We start from the raw sequence: 19692 nt of genomic DNA on the forward strand, positions 1-19692 counted from the left end.
TGGTTTCCCAAACACCCACTCATGTGATGCCCTTTTCTCACACTTCTCTAGGAATCTGAGCAGTACACAGTGTGAACTTGTAGCTGCAGTGAGGTCACAACAGTTTTGACAAAGGCTGCTGTGTGATTCTGCTCCTGAACTCACATCCAACATTGTGTTTATCAAGATCGTAGCTATATGGAATCACCTGTTACATTTAGTCATAGTGTCAGTTGGAAATTGATAATTTCGAAAACTTTTCAAGTAAAGTCAGGAGATGGCCATTTCAGGCTTCATAACTCCCATTGCTAGGGGTCCTAGCTAAGGTCACCCTTATGGATTCCTGGGAGTTTCAATTGTCGTAGATTCCTAGCTTGCCCCAGAGATGCTACCCCGAATCCAGTTGTCTCTCCCAGTACTCTCTCCTTCTGTGCTTCCCCACCTCATTCCTCCTCCTCCTCCTTTCCTACTCACTTCCTTCCCTCCATCCACCAGGATTTCTATTCTGTTTTCCCTTCCCAGTAGATTCAGGCATACCCTTCTGGGACCTCCTTTTACTTAGCTTCTTGGGGTCTGTGGAATTTAGCATGGTTACCTTATACTTCATAGCTAATTCCCACTGAGGAGTACACACCATTTTTGTCTCTCTGGGTCTAGGTTACCTCACCCAGGATCATCTTCTCTAGTTCTGTCCATTTGCCAGCAAATTTCATGATGTCATAGTTTTTAATGTCCGAGTAATACTCCATTGTGTAAATGTAGCATGTTTTAAAATCCATTCTTTGGTTGAGGGACATTTAGGTTGCTTCTAGTTTCTGGCTATTACGTATAGAGCTGCTATGAACATAGTTGAGCAAGTGTCCTTGTGGCATGGTGAAGCTTGTTTTGGGTATATGCCCAGCAGTGTTATAGTTGGGTTTTGAGGTAGAAATATTCCCAATTTCCAGATTCAATTTCTGCTTCCCATGTACTCCTGCATGTCAGAACATCCACTGGCACATGATCAATTACACCCTTAAAGAAAACTGCCCCATCCTCTCTCAGAAGCCATCAAGTGCCATGGCTTCTCTGCTACTTTAAGGTTTCCTGAGCATTTTCTCACTATGCTAGAATCTGAATGTGGACTGGCTTGATCTTGTCCAGATCTTGGACTGGCAACTGTAGTCACTGTGAGTTTTGAGTACAGGTGTCACGTCATGTCCAGACCCTGCCCAACCTCTGGCTCTTATAATCTTTCTGCCCACTCTTTCATGATGATCCCTGAAAAAAATATAAATAAATTAAAAAAATTAGGATATGGTTTAAGTGTCGCAGGCTGGCTTTAAACCTGCTGTGTAACTAAGGATGACTTGAGCTTTGGGTTATTGGCCTTACTGCCTGAGTGTGGGACTGTAGGCGTGCACCTATACCTGGTTTTTGGTGTCATGGAGCTTTGGACCCAAGACTTCCTGCATTTTAGGCAAACATACTACCCAATGAATATCCCAGTCCCAACATTATACTTGTCTGGGAGAGGATGGTACTTTTTCAGGCCAAGAAGTTTTCAATTGAAAGGAAAAATTATTTTTGTATGTTTTTCAGAAAGATTCTTGCTGTGTAGTCCAGGGTGGCCTTGAGCCTGTAATTTTTCTACTTCAGCCCCCTGAGTGCTGCATTTACAGGTGTGTGCTGCCCTGATGGGCTTTTGAGATTTTTCAATTTAAATGTACCTGTGGTGACCACTTAGGTTACTTTCCTGATCACAGAGAGTTGTTTTTCAGAGAGGAGCGACGACAGTACCATTTTAACCTACAAGGGGACATAATTTCACTGAAACAGTAGATCTTTCTAAGAAGCTGAAAAGCTGAATCAATTATGTTTAATTAGAGATCTGGATTTTGTCTTCAGTTTGGCTTCTCTCTATATAATCACAGAAATCATAACATGATGATTTGAGAGTACATAAATGAGAACAAAGGTATTGGTAATATATTTGTATATATATGATGTTGTTTTCTCCCTATTTTTCTTCTTTTTTGATGTTCATGTTTTTTTTTTCAGCCAAGACTGGTAGATGCAGGTTGGTACTGATGCTTGATAGCAGACAGTCAGGTCCTCATCTAAAGGAATAGCCTCAAGTAGGTTCACTTATAGTGAAAATACATTTATGTAAATTAACAGGAACTGGAGAGAGAACGAACTCATCTCCTGGAAGAGGTGACAGCAAACAAAAGAAGGATGAAGGAGCTGGAAGATACTTTGCTTTACCGCCTGACAAGCACTCAAGGGTCCCTGGTGGAAGATGAGAGTCTCACTGTTGTGCTGAGCAAAACCAAAAAGACAGCCGAGGAGGTGACGCAGAAGCTGGACATTTCTGGAGAGACAGAAATACAAATTAACTCAGCCCGGGAGGAATACCGACCCGGTGAGTCTGGTAATGAAAGACAAATGTCACTAGGAAATAGAAAGGCAGAGATGAAAATTAGAGCAACCGATTAAAGCAGGGGCATTATATACAAGTTACTGTGCAGTGTGGGGCAGCCAATCATGGTTTCTGCTATTTCTATTGAGAAGTTTAGTAAACCAGAAATGGAAAATTTATGTTGTGGTATAAACTTTAGGTGCTATCTGTGGTAGTTGGGAAATACTTTAAGGGTCTCATGACCTTATTTTAAAACAAGAGATTAAAATGCCGCTATAAATTAGGAAAATATGAGATAGTATTGTGGACTTTTCAGTAGTTCCAGGCCGTGTAGCAACAACGTGTTATGTTTATATGGAAACTGGATTTCTTGTGCTCAACTTTAGTTGCCCATTTATTAAGAAGGTGTTCACTGATTAGTTAAGACACACAGGGCTGTTCTTTGGCAATTTTTTTTTTTTTTTTGGAAAAAGAGTTGAAACCATGTCACGGTCTGATGGTTGGTCAGAGGTCTTTGTGATGTCTTGTATTGAGAGCTTGATGCCAAGGATAGACTTGTCCTTCATGAACCTCATAATATGACCCTGTGTAAGCTACTGGATCCCTTTTCAAGTGTTAAATATAAAACCTTTATTAGTCCACTTCTTTTCTCTTATGCAACACAGGAAAACTATACTTATAAAAGAAGTGTAGAGATTGTAAAACAAGAACTGTCTTGGTTTCATAAGTACCATTTGGTAAATATAAGTAAACCGTGAAAACTCATACATAAGGATTACATAATAAGCATCACTCTATATTTCATTGTTACTGATGAGGCAAAAAAGGAACAACAACAGCATCGTTAAAAAATGTTTTCAATAATAGATTGGGGTGATGTGTTTGCACAGCTCATTTGTTTTCTATTCCCGTGCCGTGTGCATCCTTGCTCTTTGTCTTTCAGTTGCTACGCGGGGCAGCATTCTCTATTTCCTCATCACTGAGATGCGCTTGGTCAATGAGATGTACCAGACTTCACTCCGCCAGTTTCTGGGCTTGTTTGACCTTTCCTTAGCCAGGTACACCTGTCCCCAGGAAGTCGAGTCTAATTCTTTATCTGTGGATGAGAATGATGGTAGTAGAATTTACTTTTTGTTTGTCAGTTAGAACATTTTCCTTTTGAAATCTGAAATTACTGTAGTTATCACTATGTTAACAAATTATTCAGACTTGTCATCGTAGGCTCAGAGGGGAGCAGGCTGGCCATTCATCCCTCCATTTGATTCCTTTGGCTTCATGTGTTCCACTAAATGGGAAAATTTCTAAGACATTGTTGTGAGTAATAATGGCCCATGGGTGAAATTGATTTAAACAACAGTGAGGAATTCTGTTATGTTGTTTCATGTTGAGAGATTTCTTGTTAATTTAGATTTAGGAGCCCTCTCTGGAAGTGTAAAAGTAAAAATTAGTCCTCTGAAGTTACTTATTTCCCCACCAAAGATGCTGCTTTTTACGGCAAGTGAAAAGGGCAGTGGGATAAGTGTGTCTTAAGTGGTCTCTTCCTCAGGTCTGTCAAGAGCCCAATTACAAGCAAGAGGATTGCTAATATCATTGAGCACATGACCTATGAGGTTTTCAAGTACTCTGCCCGAGGCTTATACGAGGAGCACAAATTCCTGTTCACTTTGTTGCTCACCCTGAAGATTGACATCCAGAGGAACCGAATCAAGCACGAGGAGTTTCTCACCCTCATTAAAGGTCAGTAGACAGTGCTGTGTGCGGATGTGACGGCTCCTCACAGAAGCGTATTTTACTTGTTAAGTCATAGTTCTTTTTTTTTTTTTTTGCATTTCATTTATGATCTACCCCCATGAGGTATTTTATTTGAACATGTATTGAATAATGAATATTTGTTGGGGATCTACTGTGTCTCAGGACATGGGACGGACTTTTTCTTTACCCAGACCCTTTACAGAGTGCCTGACTTTTTGAGTTTTGCGGGATGGTACAAAAAAAAAAAAAAAAAAAAAAAAAAAAAAAGCAAAATATGTACTATGTGGGATGGTAGCAAGTACTTTAGAAACATGGGAGGGATGGAGGGTTTTACTTTTCTGTTGTTGTGATAAAATTCCCCAATTCCATCCTCCAGCCCCCAGAATAAAACTCAAGGGAGCAAGAGCTCAATTAGTGCACAATTTGAGATACAATCCATGATGGCAGGAAATTAGGGCAGCAAGAAGTTGAACGAGCCAGTCATATCACACCCACAGCCAGAAAGCCAGGGGCAGAGGATGTTTGTGCTCGATCTCTTGCTCTTTTTGAAATTCATACAATCCAGGACCCATACCCAGAGTAAGCATCTTTCCCACTTTTAGTGTCTGTCTGCCCATCTCACTTAACCTTAGCAACATAGTCTTTAAAGGGCACTTTCAGAGGGTAAATATCTCCCTGCCATTGCATGTGTCTGTAGGTTTGTCCCTTACATGATTCTACATCGTGCCAAGTTGACAATTAACACTAACTTTGAGAGAGAGGATGGATAGGTATAGGGCATGAGATATAAGGACAGCGTGAAGCTTTAAACTGTGTATATAATGGATCACTAGTAGATTAGACTTTAATTAGTGATTGGCACCTGACTGAAGATTTGAAACAGCAACGGAGCATTTACAGAGGAGTGTTAAAGGGGAGAAAGGGTGACATAAGGGCTTCCAATGGGAATGGAGGTAGTGTGATGGAGACAAACCAAAGTTACCAGCGGCTCAGAAGCAGGGTGGGTGGGGTGATTCACAGCCTACTCTATTGATTGTTTATTGTGCATTTATTAAGGCATTGATCCCAGGCAGATCTTGTTTCACTAGGATATACAGTAAATGGAAAGCTAAGAGGCACAGACCTGTAATCATATATTCTTTAATATTATGTATTTATTGTACATAGAAATGGATTTTATGAAGTTTTTTTTTTTTCAGTGCTGGGAATTGAATATAGTGCCTCACAATTCTTGACAAGTACTCTAGTACTATTGAACTATTGTCCCAGCTACATAAATATACTTTCTTACAAGTATGTCACATTCTACAATCTTATTTATCCTCTTACACTCCTTTCTCTCTCATTCTTTCTAGTTTCCTTCATTCTCTGTTTCACTTCTACTTTTTTTAAACACATGCTTGTATACATGATTTTATGTCTACATAAAAGTCTATGATTGACAAAGAAGGTAAAATGTGGTATTTGTCTGAATCTGACTTCTTTCACTAAATATGATCTCTTGTTGTATCAATTTTCTTGTAAACAACATGTTGTTCATTATGGCTGAAGAAAAGCTCCATTGTGAGTGCATGTGAGTGCGTGTGTGTGTGTGTGTGTGTGTGTGTGAGAGAGAGAGAGAGAGAGAGAGAGAGAGAGAGAGAGGACAGAGAGAGAGACAGAGAGAGACAGAGAGACAGAGAGAGACAGAGAGAGAGAGAGAGAGAGAGACAGAGAGACAGAGAGAGACAGAGAGAGAGACAGAGAGAGACAGAGAGAGAGAGACAGAGAGGGTTTGTGATGTTCTTCATTTGTTGAAGGACTCTTAGACTAGTCTATAACTGGGTTGTTATTTATGGTGCTGCAATATATCTTGAAAATATTTATGTGGTGTGGTAACTTAGAGGCCTCCAGTCATACACCCAAGAATAGTATAGCTGAGATATATGGTAATTTGAATTTTTTGAGGAAACTCTATACCATTTTCCACAGTAGTTGGATTAATTTATATTCCAGCCTGTGGTGTCTGAATGCATCCTTACCAGTTCTTGTTAGTGTTTTCTTAATAGAAGCTCATCTGACTGTGATGATGGGGTCTCAGTAGTGTCAGTTCATATTCCCCGACAGCTAAGGATGTTGAACATTTTTCATTTGCTTATTGGCCATTTGTTCCTGTTCTTTTTCTGTCTCTTTCTCTCCTCTTTTCTTTCTTTTTAAAAAAGATTTCTTTTTTTTTCAAGATTTTATTTATTTATCATGGATACACAGTGTTTTGTCTGCATGTACACCAGAAGAGGGCACTAGATCTCATTATAGATGGTTGTGAGCCACCATGTTGTTGCTGGGGATTGAACTCAGGACCCTTGGAAGAGCAGGCAGTGCTCTTAACCTCTAAACTATCCCTCCAGCCCCTCTCCTGTTCTTTCTTTTCTTTCTTTCTTTCTATTTCTTTCTTTGCTTCATTCCTCCTCCTTTCTTTTTATTCTTCTCCTCCTTATCCTTCTTTCTTCTTTTCTTTCTCCTCTTCCTGTTCTTCCTTCTTCCTCTTTCTTCTTCTTTCTTTTTATTCTTCTTCTCTGACCCTCCTCATCCTCCTTTTTCTTGTTCCTTTTAGAATTGTTTATCATCCCATTCATTTTTGAGTTCTTTGTATAATTTAGATATTAATTAATATAGCTTATAAAGGTTTTTCTTTCATTATGTAGTTTTTTATATGAATATTTAAAAATATGCGATCTTATTTCTTAACTTTTCTGAAATGTTGGAGTCCGTATAATTTTCAATCCCCTTTTCTACAATGATCCCTAAGCCTTTGGAGAGTAGGGTGTGGTATACACACTCCATTTAGGGATGAGTGTTCTGTTCTGCTGTTTATCATTTTCTGCAACCTGGCCAGTTCTGTTTTATTGCCATCTACTGACAAATGATGCTTCTCTGATGAGGGATGAGAGATTCACTAATCTATAGTGATCAGATTATTAGGACTCTGTTTAATACTAGTAGTAGGCTTTCCCTTAAGGTCAATGATCTATTTAGCCATGAGTTCTTGGCTCCAGTAATGATGTCATGTATGGGAGTGGAGTGGGCTTTGAATCCAATCAGTAAGCGGCTAACTACTCCCATGACATTCATGCCACTGTAGCACCAGTAGGCATGTCTTGTCAGGATGTTTTTAATTGTAACTTTCAAGGTTCATAACTAAGAGGAATTAAATATTATTTCCTATTCCAATAGTAGACATAGCACATTTCAGTTCTAGATAAGCTAGCCAGTAAAGATGAAGCAGCTTGATTTCTCCATGCTCTGAGTGAGACAACTCAGACCTAGAAAGACAAACATCATATATTTTTCTCATTTGTGGTTGCTAGCATTGAATAATGTGCCTTTAATTTGGAAATCCCATAGGCATTCAGGAAATAATTATGAGGCCATGGGTCTAGGGCAGACGGAGAAAATTTTTGTATAAAAGGTTAAAGTAGAATAAAGGAGCAGGAGGGGTTAAGCTGAGGAAGGGCAGAGCAGAGGAGAGAATATGAGGAAAGATAACTAGCACTAAATACCCTTCAAACATTCATTTTCAAACCTACTATTGTAGAGGCTTCTTTAAGTATATGCATATACATATATAAAACAAGTTAAAGTGTTGTGTCTCTATGTGGTTTGAATGAGACTGGCCCCTAGAATCTCATATTTTTGAACACTTGGTCCCCAGTTGGTGTAATTGTTTGGGAAGGACTAAGAGGCACGGTTTTGCTGAAGGAGCTGTGTCACTGAGGATAGGGTTTGAGGTTAAAAAATTCCATTCTAAGTCTCTTTTTGCCTCATTGCCTTGTCTCTCAGATCTTCCTTTGTTCTATCATCATATACTCCAAGACTCTAACACAGTAAGCCAAATTAAACTTTTTGGTAATGATTTTCATTGCTGTGAAGAAACACTATAGCCATCTCAAATCTTATAAAGGAAAACATTTAATTCGAGATGGTTTACAGTTTCAGAGGTTTAGTCTATTATTATCATGGCAGGAAACATGGCAGTGTGCATGCAGGAAGGCATGGTGCTGGAGGAGTTGAGAGTTCTACTTCTTGGTCCTCACGTAGCAGAAAGAGACTGTGTGTCATACTGGGTGGAGCTTGAACATAGGCTATCTCAATGCCCACTCCCACAGTGACACACTTTCCAACAAGGCCACACCTACTTAACAAGGCCACGCCTCCTAATAGTACCACTCTCTATCAACCAATCATTCAAGCACACAAGTCTATGAGGGTCATTCCTGTTTAAATCACCCCGAACTCCCTTATAAGTTGCTTTGGTAATGGTACTTTATCACAGCAATACAAAAGTAACCAAGACAGTCTATAATGGGTAACAGTGTCCATTAGACTTCATAGTATAACAAATAAAAATTCCAGTGCGAGGAGTGGGCTCCTCTCTTGAAGTTGTTGGCCAGTGAGTCCCATTGACACCCAAACTTAATAAGCTATTATCGATGCTGTTAAGAACTTGACAGTAAGAGCCTATTGCTGAAGGCAGTACATGTGTGGGTCATAGAACACGGAGAAGTCAATTTTGGGTACACCTGTACTCTAAGCATTTTCACAAGATTAAGTCGGCTAATCCATGGGCACAGGAGGTCTTTCTATTCCCTAGTATCTTCTTTAATTTATTTCTTCAAGTTAAAAAATTTTTTAAATTTTGAAGTCTTTTACTTTCTTTGTTCAGTTTATTGTAAGACATTTTCTTTTCTTTTCTTTTCTTTTCATTTTCCGAGGTCTTTTATATATTTTAATCTTAAAGCCAATATCATCCTCCATAGAAAAAGCAAAGGATCACTTTCATTTGTTTTGCTGATGTAATGTTTTTGTTGTTTGTCCCTTAGTTAGGGTTACTATTGCTCTGATAAAACACCATGACCAAAACAACTTGGAGAGAAAAGGGTTTATTTGGCTTGCACTGTTCACCATCAAAGGATGCCTGACAAGAACTCAGAGTCGGAATCTGGAGGCAGGAGCTGATGTAGAGGCCATGGAGAAATGCTGCTGACTGGCTTCTTTCCCATGCCTTTCTTATAGAACCTAGGACTCCCAGACCAGGCATGACACCACTCAAAATTGGCTGGGCCCCCTACATCAGTCACTAATTAAGAAAATGCCCTACAGTCTTTACACTATTGCTGTACAGCCTGATTTATGGGAGCATTTTTTTTTGCATTGAGGATCCCTACTTTCTGATGACTCTATATTGTATCAAATTGACATAAAATTAGCTAGCAACAGCACAGTTTGAGCATTTCATTCATGAATATAATGTTTTTCTCAATATCAAATCGTCCCTTCTCCAACTTCTCCATTGCAGTCCCCCATCCGTTTACCCTCCCAACTTCTGCTACTATTTTTAAATCCATTGAATCCACTTAGTGCTGCCTGTATGTCCACTAGTATAGGGCCCTGCAGTGGTACAGTGCTCTATCAGGGGATAAATCCAAAGTGAGCTGACTCTCCCTCTCCTACCAGCCGTGTGGTTGCTAAGATTTGAACTCAGGACCTTTGGAAGAACATCCAATGCTCTTAATCTCTGAGCCATCTGCCCAGCCCCCAGTTTCTATAGTTTTCCAGGGGATCTTTACTCAACAAAGGTGGTCTGTTACAGCAGCATAAATAGCCTGGGACAAAAAGGAACACTCTTCCACTACTGGCTTTTGTTCACCTCTAAGATGACAAAGCTTATTTTTCTTAGCTTTGAATTTTATGATGACACGAAATAGCTAGTGTCATTTAACAAGGAATTATTAGGATAAAAATAGAAATTTACATTTTCCTTCAAAGCAAGCATTTAAAGGAGTGAAAAGAAAAATTCTTTTTCTGGGTCATCTAGGAATTCATTTTGAAAAATTTCTTTTCTCAGCTGTTTATAAAATGTTTATTAAGGAATCTATTTAATCTGCTGTCATGTTATCAAAAATAGCTTTCCCCCCAGTGTACAATTATTGTTTGTGTTTAATTGCAAGTTTTTGGAACAGACAAGATAGTCTGCTAGTTGCCCTCTACTAAACATTGAACGGTGTTTCAACCGAACAGGCTCACTCATTCATTTCTAAGATTAGTCTTTTGTTAATCACCAGTAAGTACCTTATTTTTTCCATTTTGTTGGAAAATGGGCAGTTGTCATGGAAATTGGTGAGACATTTATTGAACATGGTGCTATTATCATTAGGTCTTTGGCTTCTCTCTGGCATTACAACAAGCTGTTTTCACTTTATGAGCTAATATTTCCACTGAAATAGCTGGAAGGCCCCATTTACCTTATTATAAATGAGCTCAGATCGATCTGGCAAAAGGATACAATTTAATAGTACATGGTGTCTGGATTAAGTGGAGAATGGCTTAATAAATATCTTGGGCATTATTTGTTTATAGCCTGCTCTGTAAAAATTTTAAGATGGCCAAATAAATTCCCTTTCTTGAACATTTTCCTAAAATGCTTTAATGAATGTTGTTTATCAGACAACACATTTTATCATTTGGAAGATTCCCTAATGCTTTTTTTTTTTGGTTAAAATATGAGTTTTACCTGCTGAAGTTTTTTGAAGTGGCAGCAGCAGTATTTTGAAGATGTCCTGTATTGTTTGTTGTTAAACATTATGTGTACTTAGGTCAGTTATTCCCCAAAAGACAGGAGTCAGTACCAGATGAAAGTTTTTGTTGTTGTTAGATTATCCAACATACGCAATGCAACAGAACCCTAGGACATGGTCAAAGTAGATGTAAATTGGTTATAGAAGAGAACCCTTCAAATATATCTAGTGATACTAACATCTGTACACAAACTATATTTTTGAAATTAGCTTATGCCAGTATAAGGCTATTCTTAGTACTGAGAAAAACTATTCATTTAGTGACCTACCCTGTCCTCCTCCTGCTTGGTTTATACACTTACAGCATGATGCTTAGCCTACATAACTTCATTTTCTAATTTGGAAGGAGTGTTCCAGGTAGATAAGACAGCTTGCCCTGAATGTTGGCCAGGTCAGTTAGGTTAGGATCCAGCATCAGCTTGCTTCCAGAGTTATAATGCTGATAATTGATTGAGCGTTCTTCTATAACAATCTATTCACTTACTTAGGTTTGAAGCATGCTCCTTATTATGATTTATATCTCTGAATTTATTAGATGTCAAGGTAGTAAAGTCATTGAAATGAAGCCATTTCAAATAGAAACATTTTCTAAATGAACTGTTTTAAAGTAAGGAAAGAAAAGCTAGCAATTTCATGTTTAATTTTAAAGGTGGTGCCTCATTGGATCTTAAAGCCTGTCCTCCCAAACCATCAAAATGGATCCTGGACATGACATGGCTGAATTTGGTGGAACTTAGCAAACTTAGACAGTTTTCGGACATTCTCGATCAGGTAATGTGTTCTTTGAATGTACTTAAGCTACTGTCATTATGGGCAGCATTCAGATTCACCACCACAGTGTGTGTGGAAGGGAGTTGTTTCAGACATTGTCAGGCTTAGAAGGCCCTGCACATGTTTGATGTTTGGCCTTCCTGCAGCTCGCCTACAGCTTGGAAACAACAGTGCTCACTGAAGCTGGTTATGAGGGAAGAAGAGTGCCCAGGAAGTTTAACAGGCATTGTCTCAGCCTATGTGTCACTATCATCAGCGAAGGTCTATATATAGAAAAACTGATAGGTCCAATTAGAATAATTACATGCGTGCATAATTTTATAGGTACACCCTTTTTAGAGATTGCATGGAAAGAAATGTAAACAGCCTTTCCTAGGAAATTTCCTGTCTTTTCCCTTGTCTCTCCTTCCTCTTCCTTTGTTGCCCATCCTAGTTTCATTTTAGTTAGTCAGCCAGGCCTGAAAGTCATGTTAAAACTGGCCTCTTGATCTGTAGAACTCACTGTTCTTTAAACCATTTAGTTGTCCACGATCAGTGTATGTGCTGGAATCTGGCAGGACAAGGCTGGAAGAAGGATACTGTTCAATTCAATATCTGGCGACCAGCGAGAAGTGAGACTGACAGCATGATGGCTTTATCCAGGGCAGATTGATGAGACTGACTGCATGATGGCTTTATCCAGGGCAGATTGAAGGGGCGATGGCTGTTTGTTTTGACTAAGCAACATCCTGAGATTTATTTTTTAACTTTGATAGTTCAAGTTCAACCAGATTCCTAAATTCTGATGTGTTTTTACACTTTGGCTCACAGGTTATTACTAACCTGTAATTTGGGTATAATCAATTGTTTTAGGTAAAATAACTTATTTTTTTGGAATTACTATGCACTCTAGTTTACTCTTCCATCAGGATACACCCAGGATTTTTTCCTGAATCCCTCTGAGAGGTTACTGCCTTTTGGAGGGTGTGCCATTTGTCTGAGATCCCACCGCATATGTAGCTCTTCATGACTGAAACAGATTAACTTTTATTCTTATATAATGATTTCTAAACATGAACCCAGGAGCATTCTTCCTTCAACCAAACCAGGAATTGTACTTGAGGCTTTCTTTCATCAGAGGGATTATTGGCTGATTTAAGAGTCTATTAATTTATAGATGCTGTTTGTTTGTTTGAGGCTTTTGATGTTCTTGTCTTTGTAAAACTGAGGACTTAGTGCTTTCTAGACTCCAGGAGGCAATGCACTGCATGCTTTGCCAAATGCCTAGCAGGTGTCTGATCTTCCATGTGATGGTGGTATTGAATGCAATAGCTCAAATTACTTTAGATCGATAGAATATTGACCCCACACCTGTTTATTCAATAACAAACATGTATTAAACATCTTACTTTGTGTCAAGAATGGTCCTAGGAAATAAGAAAACATGAGGAAATAAGACCTGATTATAAGAGGATGTTGTGGAAGCAAATCAGACTTCCTTGAGATAATGAAAATGAGGCTTTATTGATTTTTCTTTCTTTATAAATTTATTACCATAAAGGCAGAGGTGAAATAAAGTATCTTGAGAGCCTCTCTACCATGGCAGCTAGTTCTAGGCTAGTGATAATTAGTGTTAATCAGACATTTTGTCACTGAAATGTAAAGTTTAAAAATAGTGAAAGTATATAGCTTACACAGGCCGAGAACCATCAGAAAGTTTGATAGAAAATGTTCATGAATGATTACTGACAGACTTTTGTGTGACATGGCACACTTCTTATCCCATGGTATTTTCAGATATCAAGGAATGAGAAAGTGTGGAGAACTTGGTTTGACAAAGAAAACCCAGAGGAGGAGCCTCTTCCAAATGCCTATGACAAATCTCTTGACTGCTTCAGACGTCTCCTTCTTATTAGGTCCTGGTGTCCCGACAGAACCATTGCCCAGGTAAAATGTGTATTAAAAGAAAACAACAGAGAAATTTTCTGAAGGAGAATTCTCCTTTAAATTTAAAGAACTATTTTGAATGTGCTCATTAACCAGAATTTCCTTGTGGGCTTCCAAGCAATTTTCTAGTAAGACAAATGTGATAAATGGAAACGCAAACAGCAAATGAAGAACTGAGGTGCACACTTCACTAAGTGATTTATTAAACCCCTTTGGTCCTTGTGGTAAAACAAAAGCAAATGAGAAAATCATGATTCTGAGCTTGGCATGTAAGAATGACATAAATGTAATGTATTATTCTCATGTATCATTTTATAATAACTCAAGAATGATATAGCTGCTTTATTTTACCAGCTGTAAATCAGCTTTTGTTTAAGAAAGAAAACTGCAGAAACAGCGAGAGAGCCATCTAGCAGGGCAGGCATAGCTCGTCTCTAGATAATGCCACAGCTCCAGGAGACAGGAATTGCATCATCCTGAAACCGAATTCTGCCTGTGGCTTACGTGGGAATGCTTCTTCCCAAACCTTCATCTACCTCAAAACCTTTTAATATTCTGATCTTAAAAGGCAGAGGTTTTGCTTTCACAATTAAAACATTAAAATTCAGCACAGGTAGACTTCTCAATGGTGTCTGTAAAGCAATCATGGGGTAAAATCTGCTGGATTCTGTATTTATATCATTCACTGTAGGGAAGATTACAAAACGTCCAGGCTAACTACATGCAACTTGACTCAGGAACCACGAATCATAAGGACAGCTAGACCAAAAGAATTATCAAGAAAAGAAAAATGAGTTTTGCCATGTAGGGCAGTGAGGTCAGCCTTCTATTTGGTTTCCCCTTTCCACTTTATTATTTCACTCAGTTGCTGTTCCTCAGGGCGGTGGAGGAGGGAAGGTGTAAACAGAGCTGTTTCTTTATCCGTCCCTGCCTCCTTAGCTTCCTTCTCTTTTTCTACAGAAAACATTTAGTTTCAAAGTTAAAAGGAAGGGCCTGCTGATTCTTCTGTGACTTTCCCATCTTTGTGTGGCCTTGTCATCCTCAGGCAGGCCATACGTGTAACTTCTTTGCTGTTTGAACGTTGAATCTTCTTTCCCACTCTGATGAATCGTTTAGATTTTAAAACAAGTGGTAAGGACAACCCATTTATCAGGTTTTCAAGTCCTCCAGTGGCTTCCCATACCCCTCACAGTAACAATTCCTAAACAAAGCATATACGGTTCTCTGGAAATATATCATATCCTCTGAAATTTGTATCTGTATAAGCCTTTTAAAAAATTTATTCCTAGATAAGGTCTACAGTGTGGATGCTCTTGGCCCCCCATTCCTTGTAAGCTGTATAAGGCTACAATTGATGTTCTGCATTTTGTCTGGTGTGACAGTCCACAGTAGAGAATGCCACGTGGGTTAGCTGCAAGAATATCACATTGTTAGAGGGTGTCTAATGCCAAAAACACAGTGATGTCTTAAAATCAAGCCACAAAGGTGGCTTCTGAGTTCACCCCACCCCACCCCACTCCCATTCTCAAAAGTTGAGCCTGTTTAATTGAGACCAGATGGAACAAAATGTCCTCTGGAGTTGGATGGATTCACTTCTGAAAATGGAGCACTGTGTATTTATTTGTGCCAATGAGGTGTTAAGTTTTTATAGGTTGGCAGGCTGTGCAGAAGCCGGGCTGGCCCGCACGCCAAATCATCACTTACACAAATTATACTGCATGTCCTCCATGCAGACGAGACAACTTACTCTTGTTTGCTCTAAAATTCCTGCACATGTGCTCACTGCATGCGATACAGCCCACTCTGACTTCTTTGTCAGGACAAAGCCCACTCCCACTATACGGTTCAGCTTAAATGTTCCTTTGTTAAGGTGTATGTGCGCATGCAGTTCTGCAATGTTAACTGCTTTTATTTCATATCCTCTGGAGGATGAAGAGCATTTGCTATATGTATGTCTAATCCTGAGGAGAAGTAGGATTCCCAAAGGCAGGGTCATCCTGTCACTGCTCGGTAGGACCATCTGACATACATCCTTGGACAGAGGAGGAAGTTGTTAGGCAAGTTTCATATCTGCTGTAAGACAGAGATTTACGGGAGTATGGAGACTCAGTGGTGCCTGTGGGCCCACTGAGAGGGTGTTTACGTTGGGCTGAAGTTATGGAGATGAGGAAGTTTTTCTTTCTCACACATGTTATAGTTTTGTCTTGGAGGCTTACGTCAGAGAATGAACTGCAACCTCTGGACACGAAGCTAACTGCAACAGCTGCTGCGATCACAAGGATGCCTCTCTTTCCCAGAAACAAGAATATTATAAGAAATTTCCACAGAGACCACATAGCTGGAGGACCTTCAGTGATTTTGTTATTTGGCCCTACTGTGTGGTAGTGGCTTGTATGACGGTGACCCCACTGGGTCCACGTTGATTTGTGGGTGGCTTGTGTGGTATTGAGCACCCCACTAACTTAAAATAGAAAACATGTGGTCTTCGAATGTAGCTGTGAGCAACTGCAGCCACGGCAGCTCTCTGAGGTTGAGCAGCAGCTGCAACCATGCAACACCCAGCCTTTGAGTTGCGTCCTGACCGCAGATCTTCAGCGACTCTGAATGTGTACATATAGTAGATTTTGATGATATTAGCGAACATGGTAAAGACACTTTTTGAATAATTGACAGAAGGATGCAGGGGAAAATATGTGGGCATTTTTAACAAAGTTAGAAACTTTCATACTGGATCTTGCCAGTTTAGGAAATGTAGTGACAGATATAATAGCATAATGGGTCTCAGTTCAACTGGATTGAATGGCCTATCTTCAGAACTTCTCTTAGTTTCAAAAAAATCTGCAAAGGGAGGAAGGTCTGAATGGATGATCACTTCCAGAACTGAAAGGCACAAGTCCTTACTGGTTTAGTCCAGTACCGCTGGCTTAGTCCTAGTGAGGAAGAGCTCTGGCCAGAAACTTCACAGTCCCCTCAGAAGCCAGGCAAGCTGCCCTTTCCCAAAGTCATTTAGAGATGGTTGTCAAGGCAAGAATACTGAGCACTCTACCAAACCAGCATACTTGAGCTGGTGAACCGGACATTATGGTTTGTGACAGGGCAGGGTGTCACAGGTGAGATGATGGGAGAGGGGGCCCTTAGTACAGTGGTCCAGTACTTTTTCAATAACCATCTGTGAGTTGGGGGAAGGGGAACCTAATGTCCCTTTCTCATTGCACAGAAGGTGAATATTTCATAGCACATTTCACATACTCATAAGATGGAGAGACAAAGTTATCCATCAGAAAAATCCCAAAGTAGAACCTTCTGGATATTCAATTGTCTCGTCCCAGCTGGTACCATGTCTGCTCTTATGAAATTGCCAGAAGTCTTCAGAAGCTGCCAGATTCCCATGTCATGAGTTGTACCCAGGAGGTGGTAGGCTAGTTAAGCCATCTTTGATTTGAAGGTATCCTGTGGCTTTAATCAGTAACTATTTTTTACTTTTCTTTCATTATTAACATCTTGGTCTTCCTTCTCAGAGTCATGTTGCTGCCCAGGTCTCTGAGTGTATGCTCACCATTCGTGCTTGTTATCCTTACACTGTAGGTCTGTCTGAGCCCTCAGAGCAAGGAACGTCCTGTGTGCATTCCTCCAGGCACTGGATGGAGCGGGTTCATCACTGTCTTTTAGGGAGGTTAAGCTAGTGGGATAAGTTAGGTTCTTCTTGTTTCCTGAGACAGATTGTTCGGAGAATCTCACCGTGGAGACCCATGGATGTTACAAACTCGGGTTAGGAGAGGTCACTGGAGTTGGAGGGCAGTGTTTTGAGGTGGTAATCCAGTTATTGTAATCCCCAGTCTCTCGAATAGGGATTAAGGGTCAAACAGACTATATAGGTAGGAAATACCTTTTGACCTTTTAGGAAAAGAGTGCTAGGCATTGTAGTAGAAAATGAAGTTTAAAAATCCTGTGATCTTATGAATATGGGGTTCATTCAAAATTCAAACAAAATTAATAGAAAGACAGAAACAAAAAAGAAATGGAAAGAGATGATGGAAATTATGAGCAGATAAATTATCTAGCAAATAGTTTAAAAACCAATTAATTAATTAACTCAACATCTAATAAGTGTAATAGAAAGTTATCCAATGTTTATCTATTTTGTAAATAGTCATTAAATTTCAAGTATTGTACTGTTAAATTATTTGGAATTAGGGTTACCATCCTAAATTATAAAGTTTCTCATTCAGTCTTAGGTGCACAGCGAGAAGCTCTCAGTGTGCTGAAAATGAGACCCAGGGTCATTCAGCTTAGATGCTGAAGTTCTAACTACATGATTTTGTCTGGCAAGTAACACAGCCTCCATTAGTAGAGCACTGTTTGCCTGGCAGCTCATATGGGCATCTTTGGAACAATCTGCAGAAGCCATACTGTTCTGTAATACACAAAGGAGCTAGCAGTGGTTTTGTTGACTTTGTGCTGCTTTTGGCAGGCTCGCAAGTACATCGTGGACTCTATGGGAGAAAACTATGCAGAGGGAGTTATCCTGGACTTGGAAAAGACATGGGAGGAATCTGACCCAAGGACACCACTCATCTGCCTCCTGTCCATGGGCTCTGACCCCACAGATTCCATCATTGCCTTAGGGAAGAGACTAAAAATAGAAACACGCTATGTGTCCATGGGGCAGGGCCAGGAGGTCCATGCAAGGAAGCTGCTGCAGCAGACGATGGCAAATGTAAGGTCAAATGTCTAGATTTAAAAACACACTAAGATGGTGATATGGACACTGTAGATGGCTTTATTTAAAATATGCCACAGATTAGATATTAGGAAAATTGTGGTAGAGTTCTTGAATTTGACTGGATACATGAAGAATGTCCTTAGCAGGTACAGAATAATTTATACAAACATTAAGACTTAACCATCTTTAAGACTCTTGTTTTTAAAGTAATTAGACTCGCAGAGAAGTTACTTCCATATTCTAGAGGGTATAAATCTGGCTGCCAGTGTTCTGAGAATCTAGAAGGGAGGGAACAACTCTCAAAATTCTGTAAGCACAGTCTTTCAAGAGTTTTAAGTGCAGTTGCTTTAGACCTGAGGTGCTGGTTCCTCAGCCCAGGCCCTGTCTGGTTTGCCCTCTGGAGACCTAGCTTCTCACCTTTCCTTAGAGAGGTGGGGACACACCGGGGCTGGGACTTCTTTCTGCTCTGATTTCCCGCTCCTCTCAAGTCAGGCCAGGTGTCTTGCTCTTTGGTCCTTGTGCCATTCTTGGCCACCACCAGAAGTACCTTGTGCCAGTTTTTGTTATGTTTTCATCTCAGGGTACCTTAAGTGCATCCCTTTGGCATCCAGTCTTCTGGAATCTTTTTTAAATGCATCATCAATATTGTTTATTCTCACTGTCTGTGTTTGAGATCATGCCTTAAAATGCCTTTGACATAGTTGTAATGGAATTGGGGGAGGGAGCTGAGCTCAGCTTTACTTGTCATCTCTGTTATCTCTTTATGTGTTTTACTTTGGTTATTGTCTAGAGGTCACTATGTCTGTTGGCATGACAGTGTGCCATTTGGGACAAGTGTGTGCAACAATAATTAACACTACATTGTGCATCTCAAGTGTGAATGGATTGTTAGAGTTGGCCTAGATTAATTTAAAGCAGTCACCATGCTTTGGTTCTAAATTTTGATGACTTAATTTCTAAAGAGAGTTGTATTGACATCTGGAGATTTCACCTGGAGGTGAAAGAAGTTAACCAACTTTCCATCTGTTGCTGGCATTTCTTAGGGAGGATGGGTACTTTTACAAAACTGCCATTTGGGACTTGATTTTCTGGATGAATTAATGGACATCATTACTGAAACAGAGACTGTGCATGCCACTTTCCGCCTATGGATGACCACTGAAGTTCACAAGCAGTTCCCTATAACTCTCCTTCAGATGTCCATCAGGTTTGCCAATGATCCACCTCAGGGCCTCCGGGCAGGCCTGAAAAGAACATATGGTGGTAAGTTGGAGGAATGCTTCTGAGTCTGCGGGATTCACACACACACACACACACACACACACACACACACACACACACACACACACACACACACTGCTCTTAATGAAAACTAGCAAATCGTATTCTTCATTTGCACAATGGAGACCCAGTAGCCCACATTGTACTCTGTTGAAAAATGGTTCAAACTGAGTCCATGATTTCTATCTGGACACACACGCGCACACACACACACACACACACACACACACACACACACACACACA

General features: G+C 39.9%; 1 protein-coding gene across 1 annotated transcript in view; it reads left to right on the plus strand.

Annotated features, from left to right (window-relative positions):
* Positions 1 to 19692, plus strand: part of Dnah5 (dynein axonemal heavy chain 5) — a 245260-nt gene that overhangs the window by 199093 nt on the left and 26475 nt on the right. The window contains exons 66-72 of the mRNA XM_051151015.1: positions 2140 to 2383; positions 3324 to 3438; positions 3927 to 4117; positions 11396 to 11517; positions 13294 to 13443; positions 17915 to 18160; positions 19210 to 19429. Of these exons, the coding sequence (XP_051006972.1) occupies positions 2140 to 2383; positions 3324 to 3438; positions 3927 to 4117; positions 11396 to 11517; positions 13294 to 13443; positions 17915 to 18160; positions 19210 to 19429 (1288 nt within the window). The remainder of the gene's footprint in view (positions 1 to 2139; positions 2384 to 3323; positions 3439 to 3926; positions 4118 to 11395; positions 11518 to 13293; positions 13444 to 17914; positions 18161 to 19209; positions 19430 to 19692) is intronic.

The sequence above is a fragment of the Acomys russatus genome, chromosome 9 (assembly GCF_903995435.1).
Source record: "Acomys russatus chromosome 9, mAcoRus1.1, whole genome shotgun sequence".
Lineage (NCBI taxonomy): Eukaryota > Metazoa > Chordata > Mammalia > Rodentia > Muridae > Acomys > Acomys russatus.